This window comes from Zeus faber (genome assembly GCF_960531495.2).
Source record: "Zeus faber genome assembly, chromosome: 10".
Lineage (NCBI taxonomy): Eukaryota > Metazoa > Chordata > Actinopteri > Zeiformes > Zeidae > Zeus > Zeus faber.
Window position 1 is genome coordinate 29,247,758 of NC_137199.1, and position 23,394 is coordinate 29,271,151.

Sequence of the window (23,394 nt, forward strand, 5' to 3'; positions counted from 1 at the left end):
TTCTTTTTCTTGCATCTCACTTTGGTAACCTGCACTCGGCAATCCCCCTTTGGACTTACGCAGGATGTAATGATGTAAATAGTATAATGGAATGTACCCCGTTATTACAATAATAAAAAGGGCCGTCCCTTCAATGACGCTTGTGGTCTATCCATTTGAATGTGAAAAGACAAAAGGGGAAACTAGAAATTCAGCAGCAGAACAAAAACTAGATTCTGCTGCAACCAAACCAGACGCCTTTCTGCTCTGGTGCTTCAGGGTAAAGAGGTGGAGATGCTTGATAATCATAACTGGCACTACCTGTTGGCAGTTTTCACCTGGACGTTAAAGCTCTATGACCAAGAATGCGAATACAACACACATGCGTGTGCGCGCACACACACACACACACACACACACACACACACACACACACACACACACACACACACACACACACACACACCCCTCACCCAGGTGTGTCCATGAGATAAGCTCATTCTGTCACTCACTCCATATTAATACAGGATTACATTCACGCTCAATCCCAAATGCACACACCCCATACTGCTCATCGAGCTACTGTCTGCCACGGACCAACAAAGGTAGCAAGGTAGTCAGGTAGTCAGGTAGTCGATTGAAATCAGCAGGAAAGGGGAGATTTTTATTTAACCAACTCAACTCATTGACTCCATGGAGGCCTTTTCCTATCTGTGTTGCTGACAAAGGATTTTATAATATATAAAGGAGGAATTTGTTTACAAAAGACTACCCCACAGAGTAATAATCCCAAGTTTCATGAAGGTAAGATTTAGTTTCTGACTGCATACCTTCTCAAATGTGACAGTGTTTGCGGTTGGAGTTAGCGCGTCGGCTTGTTTCTTTTTCTTCTGTTCGGAATCAAGTATGTTTAGAGTGAGGTCTGTCACTGCTATCTACCGCTCACGTTTCAAGACGCAGTCTGGTGACAGTAAAGTAGAGTAAACCTCACTATAATATTTGTTTCTCCCAGAAATTGTTGAAATACTTCAGTGTGATGCTGACTCTTTCTCAAAGCCCCGCCTTCCCCTCTGCGTTTCCTCTTTCGCCAGATGCTACCCTGGTCAGCTGTTTTTTCCCTGGAGCCCAAGGTCCCCGGCCGCCGCTCCACAGAGGAGTTGGTGACCAACACCCTGATGCTGGAGCTGGGGGCCATGGTGAAGCGCACCGAGCGAGTCCGCCTGGAGCGGGCGACGGAGGGCCGGCGGCGGCGCAGCTCCTCCTCCGCCGCCGACTACAGCTGGCTGGCCACGGCCCCGGCGCCCCAGCCGTACGAGCTGACCCCGGACGACCTGCTGGAGCTGCAGGACCTCTGTTCCAAGATCGCTCCACAGCAGTGTGGCCCTGTTATCGTCAGGTGAGAGCAGGAGAGAGCGAGCGAGAGAGAGAGAGAGAGAGAGAGAGAGAGACGGGCAGGGGAAATGACAGACAGACAGGCACCGGCTGGAACGGGACAAGATCCACTCGGAGAGAACAATGTCTTCTAATCTGGTTTGGATTCGTACACTTGGGACTTCTAAGAATCCACCCGGCCTACAGAGTATCTGAGAACAGGGATTATGATTCAGCCTTAGATCCCGACAGAGGTCAAGGGGTCATCAGTATGGCTGCTCAACAGTATTACGAACAGGAGGTCATCACTATTATACTTCCCGCCGCCTTCTTCAACGTCCCCCCGTCTTGCCCTCTCAGGTTCCGGCGGCTGGTGTCGCAAATGGAGCCGGAGGTCCACGAGGTGGCGCGCCTGTTCCGCACGGTGCTGCGCAACTGCGTGGAGGAGCAGGAGGAGGAGCCGGAAGCCTCCAACCCCTTCGAGAAGCAGCAGCGCAGCAAGAGCCTCTCCTTCGTCACCTTCCGCTCCAAGTTCCGCACGGGGTACTTCTCCAAGGGGGGCGGGCTGGCGGGCTCCAGGGGCAACCTGCAGCAGCAGGTGGAGTGGTCGGACGAGGAGGAGGACGGGGAGGGCGAGGAGGACGCCGCCCTCCAGGCCAGGGCGGCGAGGAGGGGCAGGAGCAGAAGCATGCCTGAAATCACACCCATAGAGCAGAGCGTGAAGGGATGAGGGAGGGGGGGGGGCGCCGAGGGGGGGCGGTTCGGGGGTGAGGCGAGGCCGTGAGCGTTTGGGGCCATCAGGGGTGAGGGGGGAGGGTGTGAAGCGGGAGAAGTGAGCGAGCGGGTGAGAAGGACCGGCATCGCAGGAGTAAAGGGGGCGGGGTCATGTTAAGGGCAGGGATCTAAAGGGGGTTGGGAAGGATAGAGGGAAGACTATAGGGGCAAAAAAAGGATGGAGACAACTGAGACGGAGGGAGTCCTTCCTTGTTAACGGATAAAAGGAGGAGCGGCGTAGGCTAACGAACTTTTCAAAAACACCACAATCATATTACCCGGGAGTCATTGTGATCCGTCCCAAAACGCACTCAACACTCATATTGTTATTTGACATATCTGACATGGGACGTGTTTGCATCTTGATTTAACTTCCTGTTCAGTCGTGCATAGATCAACAGAGAACAGGTTGGAATGCAATGTGTGTTCTTTCAGAGCATTTTCTCAGTCTAGCTTGTAACGTTCCTTCAAATCCACCTTTATCTCTTGGAATGCATATTATAAAGCACACAGGGCATCCTTTCCTCTGCGGTGGCAGAGGAACATTTAGCACATTACCACTCAAACCTCACGGCAGGAACAGTTTGACTCTCCAGACTTATGCTCAGTCAAAATTTGCTTAACCAGCAGAAATCAGGTACATTGTTTTTTTTTTATTTTATTTATCATTTACATGTACTGTATATCTGAACTAAAAAAATATCACCACATTACAGGGCAACATTTCTGCTATCTGTTTGTGTGCTGTGTTTCTAATAAAATTTGTCATATATTTATATTGGCGGAGCTTTGATTAAATTTTAGGTTTATTGTGAAACTTGAAGTTTGGCAATTCTTATTAGTGTGATATAAAACACCATGAAAACACACGTAGAAGAACATAACTGTCACTCCAATGAAGTGACAATGGCAGTTCAGTACAGTGGATTGAGTCACCTTGGATTACAGCATGAGGCATTGTGACAGGACATCTTGTATAGTTCTACAGAATATTGGAACCGTTTACTGCGCAGTGCTTAACAATAATGCAAATTTGTGTCATGACTAATTGAGACGGCACTCCTATAGTCTATATCGTTTACATAATGACCAGAATACAACACAGCTCAGATTAGTGCAGAGCTCTTGACAAGCCTTCTCAAAATAGCCCAGCAGGTTAGTTATATCACTGGAAGCTAATCCTCTTATAAGAAAAGCCAAGCCATTAACGCAGGCACCCTATCATTCTTTTATTATGCATTCTTTTCAATACATCTTCTCCGCTATTTGCACTTTTTACATTGAGATCAAGGCATTTGGCTAAAAAGAAAAAAAAGGACAAGAAAAATAGGACAAACGTCTCTTTTCCTTCTTAAAACACGTTGGTCACTTACATAACATCCTGTACACAGACCGTCGGCTCTCTCTGAGAGAGTTTAATTGAGAGATGAGGGGAAACAAGTACAGCATCAAGGCCCAACCAGACACTCTCTCTGGAATCTGGTTGATTTATTAGCACTTCATTAGGCTTTAACTGGCATAACCCTGTTGACACCTTTTTTTCCCCAGACACATGCACCCCGTGTTCAAACGGGCTTGCGGGCTTCCCATACGCAGGAAAGTTCAAAGGATTCCAGCTGGAGAAACTGAACGACTTCCAGAGACAGGATTGTGTGCGGCAGTGAAAGTTGTAGCAAAACCATTTATTTTCACATGAAACTGTTATCAAACCGTGCACATTGTTCTGGTCCAAAACAAAACATGGATATTTGTCGACGGGTTATGCCAGCTAAGTCCCCTTCAGTTGACTGTTATGCCATGTTGCATACTTTGCCTTTGATACACAAAGGGTTTGGACCATGAATTCTGTGTCACAGTTTCGTAGTACACATTTTGGCAAATAAAGCTTAAATCCAAAAGGAAATGAATGAGTAAGATATATTGTCAATACTGAATGACTGACAGAAATAGTTGATTAGCAGGCAACAACGTCCTTCCCTCTATTAAAAAAAAACCAAACATCAATGTGAGCTAAGAAATGGGAAAAAGATTTCAAAACCAACTGTTTTTTTTTTTGCAAAGAAATGAAATAAAAATAAACCAAAAGGTGAAACAAAAACTAGTTTGCAGAATCAAACCATTAAGTAGCCATTTTGATTAAATGTTTATGATAAATTGGTCTAAAGTAATATTGAACAGCATATTCTGCTGGCACTCACAACATGGGGACGTCTTAATAATTTATCGTTTCATTTGAATATATTCCGATGTCGTTCTCTGCTGTTGTCTAATCGAACTTGATGCAGTCCACTGAGCAGACTCGGGAATGACACACGTCAGAGTTCATTCGAGTGGCTCCCAAGAAAGAGGAGACAAAAAGAGTTTCATTTTGACAAAGATAGACTGTCCAAAAAAAAAAAAAAAAAAAAAAAAAAAAAAAAAGATATCAAATCCCCCGCTTGGCTGCTCCAAATTCCACTTTAGGCGAAGAAGATGACAAAGATGATAAAGAAAACGATCAGGACCAGGAATATTTTGATCATCAGCCAGCGGTTGGAGGAAACTGACTGGAAGTATTTGAGGATCTCTGTGTGCGCCGCCTCCACATTGAGCTGCGTGTCCTCAACGTTGGCGTCGATCCTGCGAGCGGGTTAAAAACAATTGTTGTAAGACACAGTCCAACACTGAACACCCGGCGCGTGAGGGGTTTCCTAATAAAATACGATCAATGACATTGGCCCAAAAGCGAAATAAATGTGGAGTAAAAGACGAGCCCCCCCCCCCCCCACCTCACCTCTGGATGGTCTCCTCCTGCTCCTTGACCATGTGTGCCAACTGCTGGAATATAGAGCCCAGCTCCACGATGGTGCTCTCGATGTTCTGCATGGTGTCTGCGCGGCTCTGGATGTACGAATCCTGCAAGGAAATAGAAAGGACCAAACAAAGCTAAAGACCGTTTCACGGTAAAAGGAGCCTTACTCACAAACCATTTATATTGTACTGTTTTTTAATTTTTTAATTAAAGTCTCCATTTAGCTCTTAAGAGACATCGGAAACAGGAAACAAAGAACAGCAACGCCCACCGAGCATTTATAATTATTGGCCGACTATAAAGTATATATATATATTTTTTTAATCAACGTTGTTTTACAACCACCAAAACTAGCACACGGGCGCTTTCAGAAGCCCTAGTCCACGGTATCACAGCTTCACCTCTTTATCATCCTTAAACAACCGCATGTTGAAAACCAACCTGCTCATCAATGAGCTGGAGCTGCATGGGGTTGGCTTGGGAGTCCATGTCAATGGCCACATCTCCCAAACTTCTGGACTCATCCTGCATCAACACTGAGCTCTCTGCGGCGGGGAAGAGAAAAACAAGCACACGCGCAGTGTGATGAGAGCGGAAAACCCTGATGGTGAAAAGGGAAAGCATTAAGAGCAGCGGGAACATGGAAGCTAGTTGTGCCCACTGGGAGAGTCTAAAAACATTCCAGGGAAATACCTTTTAAATTTGGAGTGGTATAGCCCTGGTACTCATTGCGCGGCTCGCGAGCTGCATGCGGCTCCTGGGCCCCTTTTTTGCGGCTCCCTAAAATATTTTTTAATTTTTGCATTATAGATGACCAAATACAGTGGGAAGCATTCACATGGTGACGAGCAGTTCGTTCTAATGGCAAATGACTGCTCCAATAATAACAGGAAGTGCGATGCGTGCCAAGTTTTCAGCAGCCATAATTATTGATATTTACAGGGTCTCTAATGATTGGTTAGCCACTCGTATGATTGTCAAGCAGAAAAAGCTTGCCTGGGTGGAGGCTGGTTTTTGTGGCATCGTGCCTGGTAAGGCCAGATAAAGAAAAGCATGAACTGAAATTAAATTGTGTGGCATTTACCTTCTGGAATTATGTAGACTGAGAGACCCTTGTGAAAGCCAAGAGTGGTTACAAGCAGTAAAAGCTGAGTGTGAAGGAACTTACTGAAGTTATTGGCCATGAGAGGGGAGGAGGAGGCAGGAGGCTGGGAGAACTGCTCTCTTCTGCTGCGCTGCTGCTTCAGGTTCTATGCAGACAAAAGAAAAAAACGCTTACAAGTTTGTATTGTACAATCCATTTTGCTCTCCACGGTGCCACTATTCAGCCACTCCCGGTAGTTGTGAAAGTAATTGGAGAGGAAAGGAGATGCATCTCACCTCTTTTCTAACTTCCAGGACGGACTTGAAGTCATTGGACATCCTTGCGAGTTTGGACTGCAAACACAGGAGACAAAGCTTAACGAAATGCAATCAAATATTTCATAGGTAATTGTTCTAGTGGACCTAAATATTAGTCTCTTCTGTTGGTAAAGGTTCTGTGAACACGCCACCCCCAAAAGCTAGCTTAGAAGGCCATTAACAAAAATGTTAGCTTGGGTCCAGTGCATTGCACTGCTGCCTCACAGCAAGAAGGTTCTGGGTTAGATTCCAGCCGGCGCTGTTGGCACCGTGCTCTGGTGGGTTATCTCCCAAATAAGAGCCTTTCTGTGTGGAGTTTGCATGTTCTCCCCGTGCTCACATGGGGGTTTTCTCCACTTAACGTCAGTATGACCCCCCTCAAAAACATGCACCCATCATGGTCTGACCAGCGATGGACACTCGTCCCACGGGCGCGTCCACGAATGCTGCCCACTGCTCCTGGCTGTGCCCCCGGAGAAAGGACAAGCCAGGATGGTTAAACGCAGAGGAACCATTTCACCGGCCACCATCCAAAGCGTGTGTGTGCGTGCGTGCATGTGTTGTAGTGTGGTGTGTGACGATTAAAGATTGTTCTGTTCTGTTCTATTTGAACTGGCTTCATAAGAGTTTATGTTATTCGGTAATTACCGATTGTTCACCGGGAAAACCTGATGAAGTCCGATTTAATGAAATCCCTCCGGTCATACTGTCTTGTGAAGATAATTCCCCCTACGCACACCTTGAATTAGTGCCCTGGCGATAAAACAATAACCATCACCATATTTCTTTCCTCAACGTCGAAATAAAATGGACTCGACCCTTTAGAGAGAAAATTCCGTAGATCTGTTCATGTCTGCGTTCGGCAAGTTGCAACGGAAGCGGATCAGTTTGAACGATCTCAAGCTGACCTTTCACCTCTGACCAATCACGTTTGTCGATATAGAAATAAGCTCCGCCCACAGGTTGTGCTTGTAAACAAAGTACACACGGAGTGGAGACAGCAGCAGCATCCAAAACTCAGAGAAGCAGAGAAATGATGCATCGTTGACAACATGGACACATACAGTACATCCATAGTTTGGCATTTTTTGGGATATTTAAGTTCCAACCCAAAGGAGACAGTAACTATCCATTATGTTTTGAAATATGTCGACGAAACATCCCAACGAACACAGACAACACCACAAATGTTATTATTTATTTAGGCCTAGTTGCCATATTTATTTTGTTTTTTTATTTGATCAAAAAAATGTATTCAAGTGAAATGTTAAATAAAGCGGCTGCTCTTGTTACTTATTGTTCACGAACTGAAATTATTTGATTTAAATTTGTAATATTCCTAATATTTATTTGTTTTTAAAATGGCGTTAACAGGATTTTACTTTGAATATTCATTAAAAATATTATTTACGACATGCCTTCATGATGTCATTATTTATATAGCCTGTCTATCCATTGATTTTAAGTTCAATAAACACAGATAATATTTGTCCTGGACACTGAATTCTTCCAGGACACGTGGACGGGCACCAATCTTTTCTAACCAAAACTCTGCTGAAATGACCAACAGCCTTGGAGTTGCTGATTCTGAGTGGCACTGCACTGAATAGTGTGCCGATGGAAAATAACAGTGCCATACAGAAAGTGACGCACAAATGAATTACAAGAAGGGAATTGGTGGTTCTCAAAAGCAAAAGACAGTCATTGGTTTGACTGATGAAATGGTTTCAAAGAAGGTGACAGACGATCACATGACAACCTCCTTTAGAAGATTTGAATGGGAATGGTAATTTAAATAAAAGACATACCCGCCTATTGAGCAAAGAAACCACAAATGTGTCAAGTCATCCTGTTTAGCTCCAAGGAATGTTAACTTTATTATAGGATCACAAGGGAGCCTAAAAAACCCAATACAGTTGTTGTGTTATTCTTTTTCCTCATTTGAGCATCAGTCGGGTTGAATTTTTTCACAGGTTTCCTGCTAAAAGAACTGGCACCCCAGCCAATAAATTCAAACCGTGTCAGCATTTCAGCTGTGGGTGGCGGTGTTTGTGTTTATGCGTAACAAACGTGTACGACGACCTCCTACCTGTAAAGAGACAACTATGGTGCTGGAGTGGGTCTGGGTGTGCCGTCCTCCCGGGGTCGCTCTGGGCCGCACCAGGTCCTGCAGCTGCGCGATCTGTTTGTTTAGACTGTTGATGTCCTGCGAGCGACAGCAGCACAATGTGTCATTTTTGTCTGGAGGGGGCAGCATACCGGCGGCTGTGACCTATCTGGATTCAAAATGGTGGCTTGGTGTGAACATTTCTCACCTGTTTAATGATGTACGTGAGCTCTTCAATCTCCACTGCCTTGTCATCAAATAAAGATTTTCTTTTTGCCACTGAAACATGAAAACAATTGTACGTTTGTTTCAGTTTCGCTTATTCATCTTACAAGAGGATCATTTCACCAGTTGATCGCACATCAAATCATACTTTTTTTTTCAACTTACAAATAGTGAGCTTCTCCAATTTAGCAAATGTATTGCTCAAGTCTTTTCCAATTCTCCTGCAAAAGAAGAGGAAAAGTTGGTCAATTTTCTTGACATTTGCAATGTCAATAAATGTGCAAATAGATGTTTTCACCTAGATTACATTTCACTGCATATATGTATGAAAGTATGTATATGCGTGTGACAAATAAAAATCTTGAATCTTGAGATCACAGACACAATTTTACTCAAGAACACATTTCATTAGTTACAGAAGGTTTCAAGATTTTTTTATTTGTCACATGTTAACTGTGTTAACTGTTGAGATATTGCAGAAGTAAGGTTACGTAGATTAACTCACTTGGCCATGACTGTAAAGTCACTGCGCTGCTTGAGGGCATTGAGCGCTGGTTTACTGGGCTGGACGCCATTCTGCCATGGAAAGAAAAATGCATTTTATTCTAAAGCCACAGGGAAGTGTAAGTCTCCATCTTATTGTGTTTTAATGGAGCCTTGCAACCAATTGTCATGTTGCATTACCAACCCCTTCGGTTAATAAAGCAAATGTCTGTTGTTCACAGGAGACAGATATCTATCCATCCATCACAGAGCTATTGAAGTGTATTGTATTTATGCTTATCTAAAATTTATCACTCACTTACAGTACTTTACATCCATTCACATATTTTTTACATCGATTTATAAAAATAACTTAACAGGGTTGATCATGTAACCAAATTCAAAAGTAATTTACAGTAAGTAACACATTGGGAGAATATCCAACACAGCATGCATGTGACTGCGGAATAAAAAATTTAACCATCACACTGAAATACAGTTTTACTGCCGCGGTTACTTTTTAAAGTAACAATTCCCCAAATCTCAATACAGAGTTTCAATGAAAAGAAGACGGACAAGACAGATGCATGCTGTGTTGTACTCTGAAGCACAATGATTGGTTCATGGTAGGGCGCGCTATGTTGCTGCTACTTTACGATTTATGTCGTGAATGAGCTGCTGTACGTCGCCGCTATGCGTCTGCCGCGTTTGAGCGGTCAAGATCGGCGAGTTAACAAATACAATGTATAATGAGAAAAGCAGACCCCTCTACAAAAGCGACTGTAATTTGCTTAATTCTGAATCGATTTTCATGTAATTTGGTTTGTTATAGACGTGAGGAAACACGATACTGGTTTCTTATTGGAATCAAATTTCAGTTACTGGGAATCTAATCACAATTCGAGGCATCATACATGCCTCAAATTGCACTTTAATTTAAGAATTGAGTATTGAATTTTTTTTATATATTTTAAGATTTTATTTAAACATTGGACATCTGGATGCTGTTTTCATCAAGACCTTGGGAAAAATTATTTGCTTTACGTGTTTTGCTGAATAAATAGAAAGCAAAGTTATATTGCTGATCCCAAAAATTATCTGATCTGTGACTCAAAACTGTGATGGGATCCAAACCACGAGTTTCATGATCCTTTGCACCCCGAGGGTTTTGGATGATATACCTGTCTGCCCTGGAGGGACTTGCAGGCAGACTGGAACTCCAAGGTCCTGTCTCGGCAGGTCATCTTATCCCCGTCACTCTTTCTCCGCCTGAGCCGCTGCTCGCTGTGTTAACTGGCTGAAGATAACTCCCGTGGCGTGGATCTCGCTCACATCCAAGGTGGTGACTTGTGCACAGACATGGTGATTTCCATTTTCTCTGGCAGCAACAAATGGGACGTGTTCCTCCGTAAGTTTGCGGTAGGAGCATGTCAACTACATTCTTAACTTAGTACCAGCCCCGGGTTCAGAATTAAAAAAAAAAAAAATGTTCAAACAGTGGGTAAAAACTGGTAAAACAAAGAATAACAAAATAAACAAACACCAAAAGTAAATTGATTTTTTTTATTACCCTCGTTTTACACTGCTTCCCCGTAGCAATATGAGTTTTTAAAATTACTTTGAGTGACCAGGTATTTCTGACATTTACAAACAATAAATCTTTCGTAACTTATCGATTTGTTTTCCCATTTGTTCCTGTGTTCACATAACTGAAGGCAAATTGGTTGAGACGATAACTGGGTCAGAGTAGGGGGGGAAAACTGCCCAGGTTTAGTAAAGCTTGCGGCGTTCGTTTCGATCACTGATCGTTTGTCGTGTTCAACAGGACCGCTCTGCACCAGTGAGTCACGTCACAGGACAGTTGTTAAATAGCACAACACAAGCGCAGCTGAGGCAACGAGCCGGCCGGGACCACCCTCCACACAGCCGCTCGCACGGCGACGCTGAAATCCGGAAAACGAGTCCAACGTAAAACAGCAACGTCGGGAAAAACAAATAAATATAACGCCGAAACACATGGTTGTCGGTAAAAAATAAATGCGCACTGGGACGGCCGACCAGCCCGTAAGCACAGCTGGTTCCGGCCTGACCGGCTAACCGCTAGCCGGCTAGCTGGCTAGCTAGCTAGCTGAAACCACGTCACTATCTCGCTTGCCTCGGCTCATTTTTTATCGCCGAGTGACGCAAGAACGAAACGAACTAACTCTACGCGTTGATGTAAATACCTGTAGCGGGGGCACACTCCACCGAATCCTCCGCCCGGCGAGTCGCTGACGGACACCAAGCGACGGCCCTTCGACGGCTCTCGTTAATGAAGCGAGTCCCAGCGGGCGGCCCGCGTCCCGCCCGTAACCCGCGTCGAGGCTCCAATCCGGGCCACTTCCGGAAGCTGACGTCATTGCCACGTCTACCTTCCCGGCCGGGCGCCGCCTGTCATGCGCGGCGACGCCACTGGGTGTCGCCACGTTCAAGATAAGTAATGGCACATGCGTCATGGAGAGAGGGCAAACCCCAAGGGCTGTGCGCAACTAAAAAAAGACAAATAATGGTATGATCTAGATCAGAAGAAAAAAAAGGTATATAAAACAAGCGAAAGATATAGGCAAAAAAATAAATTAGTACGAGCAAATCTGGTGTCTCAGTGGACGCCCAGGGCATTGTGTACAAAACGGCTTGACATCATTGTATATTGTCGGCGGGGTCGCGACCCCCGACCTCGGGTGTGTTTTAAGACAACAATGTTTTCTGTTGCACCGCTCGTGCAGGGAAGATAGAGAAGTGTCCGTCGTGATGTCATGGGGATTGTCCCAGCAAACATTTAGGGATTGGGGCTGGGGGTCCCACCCCGGTCAGGGACCCACTTCCACCGCCATTTCACTGTCACTGTGACTTGGAGCCGCCTGACATGCATGAGTGTGTGTGTGTGTGTGGGGGGGGGGCGGGGTAATGTGATCCTACTCCTGCAGATGAATTGGTCTCCAGGTATGGGATGGCGCAAGATAACATACAGGAAAAAACCCTCTGATCTCCCCGTGCTGCTACTGGTACCCACATCCTCAGTCCAACATGAACCAGCGTGTCCAAACCACAACTATGCCCTGGCCTCTGTACCTCAGGGCCCGGCTACCGCCTACCCTTCTCCCCTGCCCCGCACCCCTGTCATGTAGGCCGACGTTCTCACCTTCCCAAACTTTAGAATCCTCCCCCAGACAAAATTAAGTAACGTAAAAGATTAAAAAAAAAAAAAAAACACACCATGATCTCATCAACTAATTAAAAGATACCAAGAGATCCAGTCTGAGATTTTGATAACTGGACCCCCATAAATCTTTCGCTGAGAAGTATGTCCCCCCCGATAGACTTGACAGGACTGATGAGGCCCGGGGATGCAGGTTTCGGTCCAAGATAACGTTGTGTTTTTGGGCCCTTTTGTTCTTTCGAGTCACAGGGGACTCTATACAAAACTCACTTTCCTGTCAGTTTTAACAGAGGCTTGCCATGGTAAACACACATTAATACGCTTCACAACGGTCAGACTCTACGGCTCTGGCTCATTTTCTGTTGTCTTATCTCTGCTTCTCTCTCTCTCTCTCTCGCTCTCTCCCTCTCACACAGACACACACACACGCACACGCACACACACACACACGCACGCACGCACGCACGCACACACACACACACACATACACACATACACGCCACTCAACTCGAGATACCATCAAACAACACACACATTCGCAGGGGAGATATCATCCAGTAGTACCTGCTTCAACACAGCTGCTGCTACAAAAGATGGGAGGAAAACACGGCTGGAGTTGTTTTATCATTAGAAAAATACAACTTTCGCGAGGTGGAAAAACACAGGAAGCCCCTGGCACTGGCAGACGACAAGGGGTCAATGAATAAAAAAGAGAGAATGAGAGAGGGTTAGGGTTAGGGTTATACAGACAGTTATACAACAGTTAAAGAGTAAGTGTAACAGCAGGGTGATTTACATATTAGGGGAGACGCAGTTAAATGAAGAGTGACAGACAGGCAGGCAGACAGGCAGGCAGACGGATGGTGAAACTGTCAAGCGTCGTGTCCTAAGAAGTCCTTGGCAGAAACCGGTCGTTCTGCAGCTGATGGCATTAATCACCACCGTCACGAGGCCCCGGCGGATTATAATGAAGTTGGGGCTTGAGAAACAGATTTATGAGGTGGAGCATCTCTTCTTTAACCCAGTGTATGACTCATTCTGTTTCAGTTTCCATCCTTTACCCTCTCTCCCTCTCCCTAATCTTGCAGCTATATTTAGCACTGGCAGAACGCCCTTCTAGACAGATAGGTTGGCAGCAGCCCATGAGCGCCTCTCTCCTCCTCCCATCTCCTCTCCTCTCCTCCTCTCTCCTCTCCTCTCCTCATCTTCCCTTTCCTCGGCTCTCCTCTTCCCTGCTCTCATCTCTTTCCTCTCCTCTCCCGTCCTCCCCTCTCCTCTCCTTCCATCTCCTCTCTCCCCTCCTCTCCTCACCTCTCCTCATCTTCCCTTTCCTCCCCTCTCCTCTCCTCTCCTCTTCCCTGCTCTCATCTCTTTCCTCTCCTCTCCCCTCCTCCCCTCTCCTCTCCTTCCATCTCCTCTCCTCCCCTCCCCTCCCCTCCCCTCCTCTCTCCCCTCCTCTCCTCACCTCTCCTCATCTTCCCTTTCCTCGGCTCTCCTCTTCCCTGCTCTCATCTCTTTCCTCTCCTCTCCCGTCCTCCCCTCTCCTCTCCTTCCATCTCCTCTCCTCCCCTCCCCTCCCCTCCCCTCCCCTCTCCTCTCCTCTCCTCTCCTCCCCTCTCCCCCTCTCTCCCCTCCTCTCCTCACCTCTCCTCATCTTCCCTTTCCTCCCCTCTCCTCTCCTCTCCTCTTCCCTGCTCTCATCTCTTTCCTCTCCTCTCCCCTCCTCCCCTCTCCTCTCCTTCCATCTCCTCTCCTCCCCTCCCCTCCCCTCCTCTCTCCCCTCCTCTCCTCATCTTCCCTTTCCTCGGCTCTCCTCTTCACTCGTCTCATCTCTTTCCTCCCCCCTCCCCTCCTCTCATCTCCTCCCTCTCCTCTTTTCTCCTATCCTCTCCTCTCATCTCCTCTCTTACCCTTGTCTCTCCGCTCCACCCCTCTCCTCTCCCCTTCCCTGCTGTCATCTCTTTCCTCTCCTCTCCCCTCCTCCCCTCTCATCTCCTCCCTCTTCATTTCTATCCTACTCCCTCCTCCCATCTCCTCTATTGCCCTCATCCCTCCTCCCATCTCCTCTTCCCTCCTCCCCTCTCCTCCTCTCCCCTCTCCTCCCTTCTCCTCCCCTCTCCTCTCCTCCCCTCTCCTCCCCTCCCCTCCCCTCCTCCCCTCTCCTCTCTGCCCGTGTCTCTCTTTTATGGAGGTATTCTAAACTCCAGTTCCCCTCATGCACACTGCATGCTAATACAGTATATATCAGAATCAGAATCAGAATCAGAAATACTTTAATAATCCCAGGGGGAAATTACTTGCTATATATACTAATATACTTGCTATCACAATGTATTGAATCTAATGCCATTTATACATCACCTCTTAAGCAATAACTGTGGTTCCAACGGCCCTTCCACCTCACAAGTAGGTAATTGCCCTGAGGGTCCGCAGCCTAATTCCTCATTTTCCTTTCTTGGGGCATTTGTGGATACAGCATCCATTATGATGTTAGAGCTACCGACTGTAATCGCCGTTACAACACTCCAGCTTGGCTCCCTGCCTGCGGTGAGAAAAAGCACAACCTTTTGTGGGACTAACACAGACAGGTATGTAACACACACACAGACACACACACACAGACACACACACACACACACACACACACACACACACACACACACACACACACACACACACACAGACACACACACACACACAGACACACACACACACACACACACACACACACACACACGCACGCACACACACAGACCAACGTCACAGTTTGTACTTGACCAGCTCTTGACTCAGCAGAATGGAGGGGAGGAGCGGAGACAATATTTTGTCTCATAACATCATCATGTCCCTCACAGTCACACTCTCTCTGACCCCGACTCCCAGGGTTGGCGGTCTCATCAAATGCCTATTTGTCTTTCATTATCATCGAAAAATGATTAAACAGAGAGAGGTGGTGTGTGTGTGTATGTGTGTGTGTGAGAGAGAGGTTGTGTGTCCTTGCGTCTGTCTGTTTGTGTGCGTGTGTGTGTGTGTGTCCTCGCGTCTGTTTGTGTGTGTGTGTGTGTGTGTGTGTGTGTGTGTGTGTCTGTGTGTGTAAATCAAACCCATAGAAGACGGCGCCACTAAGGCTGAGAGAATCGATGAGGAGCAGAAATGAGAAAACAAATTGTTTATATATGAAAAATAAGACATTTGCTTTAATAATATTTGTAACATCTCCGTTGCGTCTTCGTATGATTTCAGTTGAAAATCATATTTGAGTGTGCAGTATACATGCATATTGTATACTGTATTCAGTATACATGCATTCACATGGACAACAAATAGATTAAATGCCATTAATATACATTACATAAAACTGTATTGTTTTACACATACGTCATCGAGGGCACAAATGGTGTAGCAGCAAAAAAGAGTAGTCTTTCTCTATATACACAGGCTACAGTAGTGGTACAATACATTTTCAGAAGAGATTTGTTGCAAACTACAGCTGAAATGAAGTTACAAGTACATTATATTAGGTCATACACAAAATCAGGTCAGCTTATTCAATATTATAAAAGGTTATGTACTGTAGATATGGCTGTCTATCTGCTACCAAGATACTGCGGGCTAGAATAGGACTACTTAACAGCACAGTGTGGTTTGTGCAGGTACAGAGCACATTAATATAAGGGTATCTCCACAGGATATGGACATTACAATTAGACAAATATATCCCCGAAAGCCATACATTTCACAGAGGTGTGACTGTGAAATTACTGGTGGCCCCGGCAGTTTCCAATGTTATCTGATGGAATACTCATTTCACACATTGTTTAACATTTTGTGGGGAGTAAATACAACTTTTACCAGGAAGCAGTGTAAAGCTAGATTAGAGTGGCGACACAGAGAAGAGAGTTGGTCAAAAAGCTTCATCACTGTCAACTTCACAACTATTTGAGATGGAATGTTAGATATCACACATACATATTTGCACGAATGATGCTTTGCACACACACTTAATTTACCCTTTGAATCTGCATGAACTGAGAAGATTCTGCAGGCAAATACTTTGTGTAATGATTTGCAATCTTACAAACAGTGCAACTAGTATTGGTGTTTAGGTGTCCCAAGGTGTCCCAAACCAGATTCATCCAAAACAGTCCAGCTGCAAGTCTTTAGTATAAAACAAAAATAATCAAAGGTGGTTGCCCTCTGTTTGATGTGAATTTAAACCATTCATTACAATGAGAACCTGAATGAAAATCCAACAAGGAGAATGTCAACTACATGAATAAGGAATATTTCTCAGCTCTGTTTCATGACACAAAGGCTTTTTGGAGACCATCTCAATGCAGTCACACCGCCAATGGCCCTCACTGTAGTTTGACCTCACATGTAAAGAGAAATTTAATTTGGATGGCTAAGTACTTATGTGTCGGGCTTTCAGGATGATTAAATAGGTTTCTCGTTCTAAAAATAATGGCTGCAGCTCGACTGCATTTGAAAAGTCCAGGCAGTCTAATTTATCGCTGGAGGTACAAAAAGAAATGATCATAGAAAAGTCTTCAATAAAACAAAAAAGCAAAGGTAGCAATGGCCCTCTAATACTTGGGCATTAATGCATGGTAATAAAGAGGTAGTGATTGACAAACTCATCGACAGAGTAATAACAACAAACACGGATGAAATCGAAAGCGGAGTAAAAACATTGCTTTGTCTCAGTAGAGTCTGCCGTTCTAAGGTTCAGAGCTTATACAAGTCATTCAAAACAAAGTGGTTATTCATTGGATGTTAAAATACAAACATTCAGAACACAGCTTTTTATTATTGTTATATAGCTTCCTCCCCGTTATCGTCTGTTAAAGTGGGCAGATCCTGTGTTAAAAACACAAGGTTCCTCTGTCCCTAAATTATGAGATTACCAACTGATGATCTTATGATTGAGTGGAGAGATTTGAGTTTGCTGTCAAAATACTGGTTGGAAACATGAAACAGAACACCCTGTCTGAATACTGGGGGTGACCGTTTGTGGGGCCGACTTTGTTGTGTTCAGCGGAGTTTAGAAATCTGTTTGAACTGGCTCTCCACCTTTTCTCATTCGGTCGTAGTTCAAACCACGGCTCTAATCCAACGGCCACACTGACACAGAGTTAAACTATGAGATTCTGCCAGAATATAAACAAGTGATGTTCTGAATAAATAACACTCTTTCCATCACTGAATCTACCAAAATAAAAAAAGCATGACATGTGTTTCTTTGACTGCACTGGGAACGGCTATTTGCTTGGATTCTCTGAGCCACAGATAACATTGGCCGCTGGATTATTTGAATTACACATTCTAATGTATGAAGTCTCCCATTTAGTGGCCTGTGTGAGCCGCCTCTGTTTAATTTCTATACATTTGGGGTTTGGGTTTGGATGCCGAGCGTGTACATAGTTGGCCACCCAGTGTGAGTCTTTATGTGAACGGATTAGAGATAAACAAAAAACAACAGAAAGAAACCCTCTGCAATATAGAACGTTGTTTCAATCAGATAAACCAAATTATAACAAAATATATAACAAGCAGTTGTGCACAATACTATGTTGAGTGAAAACATTTTGATAGATTCAATATAAACGCAGACATTTTTTCCACTTGATGTAGCACAAAATAGAAGAGTTTCATAGTCTTATTGTCACCTGCATTCTTTTCATTTTGTGTGTCAGTGTGTGTGCGCGTGTTTCCGTGGATGTGGGTGCGCCCTGTAAATATGCCTGTTTGGCTCTAGTATTACTGCACAGAGACAGAGAAGCGTGTGTTACTTAACTTGTACTATCATTTCTACGCCTGCGTGTGGGTGTGTGTCGAAGTTTGAATGAGGGTGTCTACACCCGCCTGCATGTGTGAGGCAGTGGGCAGTTGCCAGGCCTCATTATTGTCATTCCCCTCACTTCCCTGATGAGGCCAATGGTCGCTTTCAGTCGGGGAGCCGGGGAGGGGGCAACACAAAGGCCCAGAAATTGAACAGGCGAAAGCGAGCGGCACAGAGAGGCAGCCCGTGGCCACACGCTCTGAATGAGAGAGGAGAGCGGCTGCAGGGATCACCCATCTGGGGCCTTTCAGGGGAGAGAGACCACACAGATACACACGGCACTCAGCTCAGCCATAGATTCACGCAAGCTGGCCCCCAAGTAAACCACCACCCCACCGTCCTCTCCACCCACTCCCATTAAACACGCACGCCCTATCTCAAAGGTAAACAAGTGCGTATGTGTAGAATAATGCACGCACTTGCTTTTCCACTGGCCGTATGCAATGCTATATGTGGTGTGGTGTGTGGATGGGACGGTTTGAGTAGCCACACCTTATCTAGATCTAGGTGATTGGGTCAGGGTGGCTGCATACCAGTTGCTCATTGGTTGGTCTAACGAGCAGCAGGTTAAAACCCCTATCCACAAACACACTTAGGATAGGAGCCCTGTCATGACATGTTGTAACTGCTCCTGGCTAATTCCACCTAGCTTTCTCTCTACAATAAAACAGATGTCTACAACCCATCGTTGTCTGTGTCTCTGTGCCGGAGGGCCCTGAAATGCCACTTGGGTGGTGTGTGGCAGGCGGAACTGCCACAGTGGCACCTGATCAGGGACTCCGGCACGGGGAAGCGTTGACACCCTAAAGCCACCAGCGAGTCAACGGGCAGCCCCAGCACCAAACCTCTCCCAACTGGCAGCAGCAGCACCAAGGGGTCCGGCAGAGGACCGGGGGAGAAGCAACTGTGGCAACCACGATGGGTAACCGTCTGCGACTAGCTCCTCCGCCCAGCAGCCACCGCCGGGACCATCCAGCAGCCCAGCAACCAGACCACCCCTTCAAGCAGCCCCCGCAGCAGCCAAGTCTGTCCACACCGTCACCAGCCAGCGCAGAACACACTCCGGAAGGGAGGAGGGGGCAGTCTGTCGTCGCACTGGGGGAAGGAGGCCGGTCGACCATGCTGCTCCGGAGACCCAGGTCCTCTGGAAGGGGACCAGTTAATTTTTTTTGGACATTTGTTTGTATACGGTAAAGGAACCCTGTGTCAGAGTCTGCTTTAAACCTTTTTTTTCATTTTTGTTTTGTTCTTGGTGGTGGGGTGGGGCTGGTAGGGAGTAGGCTTCGGCCGGGGATTCTTCCTGGTCTCAGTTTGGTGTTGGGGGTATGTGGGGTGGTGTGTGATGGGATGGTTGGTTTGAGCAGCCACACCTGACCTGGATCAAGGTGATTGGGTCAGGGTGGCTGCATACCAGTTGCTTGTTGGTTGGTCTAACGGGCAGCAGGTTAAAAGCCCCATCCACACACACACTCAGGATAGGAGCCCTGTCATGACATGTTCCATCTGCTCCTGGCTTATTCCACCTAGCCTTCTCTCTACAATAAACTGGTGTCTACACCCCATTGTCGTCTGTGTCTCTGTGCCGGAGGGCCCTGGAAACGCCACCTGGGTGGTGTGTGGCAGGCGTAAGTTTACTCTGAAATTCTTATCTGTGTGCCTTGTTTTCTGTAAAGAAAGCATTAGATAGGTGGAGTTGAGAGACTGGTGCACGGGAAACCTCCACAAGATAGAAGTGTCTTTTACTTCGACGCTCCAATCCAAGCTCATCCACAGTGTTTCGTAATCATGTAGTCATTTCTGGGTCCATTGTTCCCTTGCATATTTGTATACTTAAATTCCATAGAATAGTTCGTAGCATTTGGACACGTGGATCTTGTTCTCCATAGGAAAGGTATTTTTGCTTGCCAGGAATTTCCATATCCAACAAGAGTCCTTGTTACACCGCCTCCTCGGTCTCTCCAGTTTATGGAGATAAATAAGAGTTGTTGTTTTTTTATCCCTAGAGTACATGTGGCATGGCAGAAGGAGCGTCGTCAAATTGGCAAAGAAGCTACGGCAGGATTCACACAGTATGACTGCACACACACAAAGACATGCCACTGACAAAGTGTGTGTCCACGAATACTATATTTAGGTGGTAACACTGAACTTTTTCTGGCCTAAAAGCAGAGTTGTATTTTGGGTTCTTGAGAGTACTTTCCCCATGCTTGCCTTCAGTTTGAGGAACAATTATGTCCAAGAGCCGGTGCCCAGTCTGTGGAATTGAACGCTCAAAGTAGGAGACAGTGTAGAGAGCCACCCAGGGGAGAGGCAGACTGGAACATGGTGTTATGGTGTTCCAGCGTCACATCTGGAGAGAAGACAACAACACAGTGAGGAGAGGCTTGACTGGTGCAGTCAGTCACCGTTTAGCCTCTCTGATGTGCACTCTCATCAGGATCATTCCAGTCCTCAGTGAATTCACGATTCTTCCCTCTGGAAAATACTAAGATGTTTGATTGGAAGATTTAAAAAGTAAAAAAAAAAAAAAAATCCTGCAGCTGTCGCATTACTTCATGAAAGGATGAAAGGCAGCACTTATCTTCCAGCAGCTTTTCCTGCGATATCAAAATCAATCCATTTACCCCTTTTCTTTTCCTTGTATCCATTTTAAGTTGTATATATTGTTTCTATAGTTACTGTTTTTTAAAGACGTTTCTTGTATTTGGTGTACTGTTTAACGTCGTATGTGTTTGTTTGGTGTCTGATTTTCCTTCCTGCCATATTGTGATCTGTTGGTACAATACATTTGACCTTGACCTCAACGGTGTGAAAACATTCTTTCGTGCCAGATTCTTCCACCGTATTAAACTCCTGGCATAACTAACTATGGGGATTCCTTGATCAACCTTGATATCTTTAAGCCTGTAATATACTCTCCTTGCTTGTGTATAAGCATATCACAAGGGGCTGGTATTTGGGTTAGAGTCCCAAACTTCATTGGCTGAAAAGTTGTGGGTGCAAGTGTGTCTCTAATCCATGTTTCATGATGGTCTCCCACTTTCCTGGTTTCTCTCACCAAATATGAATTATTTTACAAATAATGAAATAATCTGTCAGGACATATTTTGACAGTAATCCAAACACTGTCCAATGCCTGATTCTGTCCAGCAAACTCTACTTAGGCATATTATCTTCAAGCAGGCCGTACTCTGGTTGTTGATTTATGTCAAATGGACGAATAATGGTATGATGGTGAGTTGCGCTAGTAAGTATACTTTGCTTCTGTCAGGATAATAAATGTGGAATGGTGGCTGATGATTGTGCTCTCAAATGTACATTATAATAATAAGCATCTTGCAAGTCTTCTTGGGTTAGAGTCCCAAAAACCTCACCTGCAGCGGTGAGGGTTGAGTCTCTTGCCCTTCTGGCTGCAGCCCTCAGCGCTGAGGGTGCAGCGGCACTGACACGACCTCTCCTCCAGCGTCCACTTCCTCCCTGGGCAGGGGCGGCAGCCGGGCTCCCGCACTGGGGACGTGCTGGGGGGAGGAGGGGAGGGCGGAGGGGAGGGCGGAGGAGGGGTCGGGGGAACGGGGCTTCTGGATCAGGAGCAGAGGGGAGAAAAGCTGGGTTAGCGGCAGAACGGCCACGGCCACAAAGGGGAGCTGCACACTGGGCGCATGGAAAGCCACTGTCATGCTTCTTATGTTCCTTGTCTTCTTATCTTCCTTGCCATCTGTCCTCCTCACTAAGCATCCTTCCGTCTCTCCGTCTGTAACCATGACGTTAGACCGCCGGCTGCCTGAAAGCTTGGTGGTCTGGCCGAGTCTGAGAAAGGTGCCGGTGTCAGAGAGTCTATTAAACAGGCGCGTTCTCCCTCGGGCCCCCCTGGAAAGGCCGTAATGGAGTAAATTAATGAAGCATTATGTGCGGCATTTTTTGCTGTGTGGGATCCAACTGACCATACACACTACTTGCATAGAGAGAGAAAGGACGGGCTGTTTCACTGGGGCAAATTAGCTAGATTTCACAGCTGCCAGTTGCTGAAAGGACCTGTACTGAGTGATGGATAGGCTCAGATTGTAGTGTCCAATACGGGAGGAGGATATCTCTCAGCTGTTGTCACTGTTCTGCATTACGTTTTTTTTGGGGGGGGGGGGGGATAGTATATAGTATACAGTATATTGTGACACAACATGGCCAAGAGCCATTCTATGGTGTTCTAACTAATAGGAATAGAATAATAAGTAAGTACTGTGTGTGTGTGTGTGTGTGTGTGTGTGTGTGTGTGTGTGTGTGTGTGTGTGTGTGTGTGTGTGTGTGTGTGTGTGTGTGTGCGCGCGCGTATGTGAATTTAACCCCGAATTAATGGAGCATTGAGAGGGACGGGTTTTGTTGTGGGAATTTAACCTTGACTGCTGGCTGTGGAACAAGTTGTTATTCAGGAGTAATGCGGGCGGGCCCCGGTTTATTCTACTCCCCATTCACCCAACATGTAACAGATAGAGTCGAGAAAATGTAGAATTAACTGAAGGGCACGTATCGGAGCATGTGTTCAACGTTAGCATTCATTATACGTACGTGGTTTTAACAGTTTTCGTTTTTTTTCGTCTGGATTTGCCCCGCTCCTTTTTCCTGCCCTTCCTGGTCGGCTTGGGAAGGGGTCTGGGAAAGAGAGACGCATGAAATCCTCCAGTCAGTCAACTGGAAGTCAGGATACCATTTCACATCCGTCACAACTGATACCATTCACATTTAATCGCCTGGGAGCTCGCGTGACTTTGATGTATGCGACGTCTCCCGAAGACGTTTGGGTAACTGACTGTCTCCTCATCTTTCGAGAGAATATCTGAAAATCAGATCTGCACAAGTGATTTATTTGCTGTGGATTTTCTTCAACCAGGAGGCAACATATCTGTTAAACCAATTGCCGCTTAAACCCTCCCTCTTTCCAATCAGCAATTACTAAACCTATATAGGAGAAAGCAATCAGAGAACCAGATCATGTGCTTATCTGATTTGACTTTTTCCTGAAATCTGATAAAGAATCCATTACTGTGATATCAATTTAAACTGATGCCACATCAAATCATCTTTCGTCGTTTTTTGCTTTTCACTCTCTTGGCTAAATTTGTTTTTAAAAAGAGGGGAACATCTCTCTGTTTTCATCTCTTTCTTACTCTATTTATCTCTGTTCCACGCCTTACTCAATCTTCTGTCAACTATAACATAGCAGATATTCT

General features: G+C 45.7%; 3 protein-coding genes across 4 annotated transcripts in view; 1 reads left to right on the top strand and 2 right to left on the bottom strand.

Annotated features, from left to right (window-relative positions):
• Positions 1 to 1,070: 1,070 nt before the first annotated feature.
• LOC307235805 (protein RD3) lies at positions 1,071 to 2,080 on the top strand (the record flags this gene model as incomplete). Its single annotated transcript, XM_080008020.1, has 2 exons — positions 1,071 to 1,375; positions 1,711 to 2,080. The coding sequence occupies 2 exons, from the start codon at positions 1,071 to 1,073 to the stop codon at positions 2,078 to 2,080; spliced, it is 675 nt and encodes a 224-aa protein (XP_079864146.1).
• Positions 2,081 to 3,340: 1,260 nt separating this feature from the next.
• Positions 3,341 to 11,471, bottom strand: stx5a (syntaxin 5A). 2 transcript variants are annotated; one of them, XM_080007795.1, is made up of 12 exons: positions 11,357 to 11,471; positions 10,313 to 10,509; positions 9,154 to 9,224; positions 8,814 to 8,869; positions 8,632 to 8,702; positions 8,406 to 8,522; positions 6,296 to 6,352; positions 6,084 to 6,165; positions 5,609 to 5,695; positions 5,357 to 5,460; positions 4,898 to 5,019; positions 3,341 to 4,743 (listed from the first exon to the last, which is right to left on the bottom strand). In XM_080007795.1, exons 2-12 carry the CDS (start codon positions 10,373 to 10,375, stop codon positions 4,584 to 4,586), a joined length of 990 nt encoding a protein of 329 aa, XP_079863921.1. In that variant the 5' UTR covers positions 10,376 to 10,509; positions 11,357 to 11,471; the 3' UTR covers positions 3,341 to 4,583. The 2 variants fall into 2 exon arrangements, with proteins under 2 accessions (XP_079863921.1, XP_079863922.1); XM_080007796.1 differs by lacking the exon at positions 5,609 to 5,695.
• A 10,071-nt stretch (positions 11,472 to 21,542) lies between these two features.
• The window catches only part of vegfba (vascular endothelial growth factor Ba), a gene marked incomplete at its 3' end in the record, with an annotated part of 7,031 nt that continues 5,179 nt past the window's right edge, over positions 21,543 to 23,394 (bottom strand). Inside the window, exons 6-7 of the mRNA XM_080008256.1 lie at positions 22,733 to 22,816; positions 21,543 to 21,750 (exon numbers count right to left, since the gene is read on the bottom strand). Of these exons, the coding sequence (XP_079864382.1) occupies positions 21,543 to 21,750; positions 22,733 to 22,816 (292 nt within the window). The remainder of the gene's footprint in view (positions 21,751 to 22,732; positions 22,817 to 23,394) is intronic.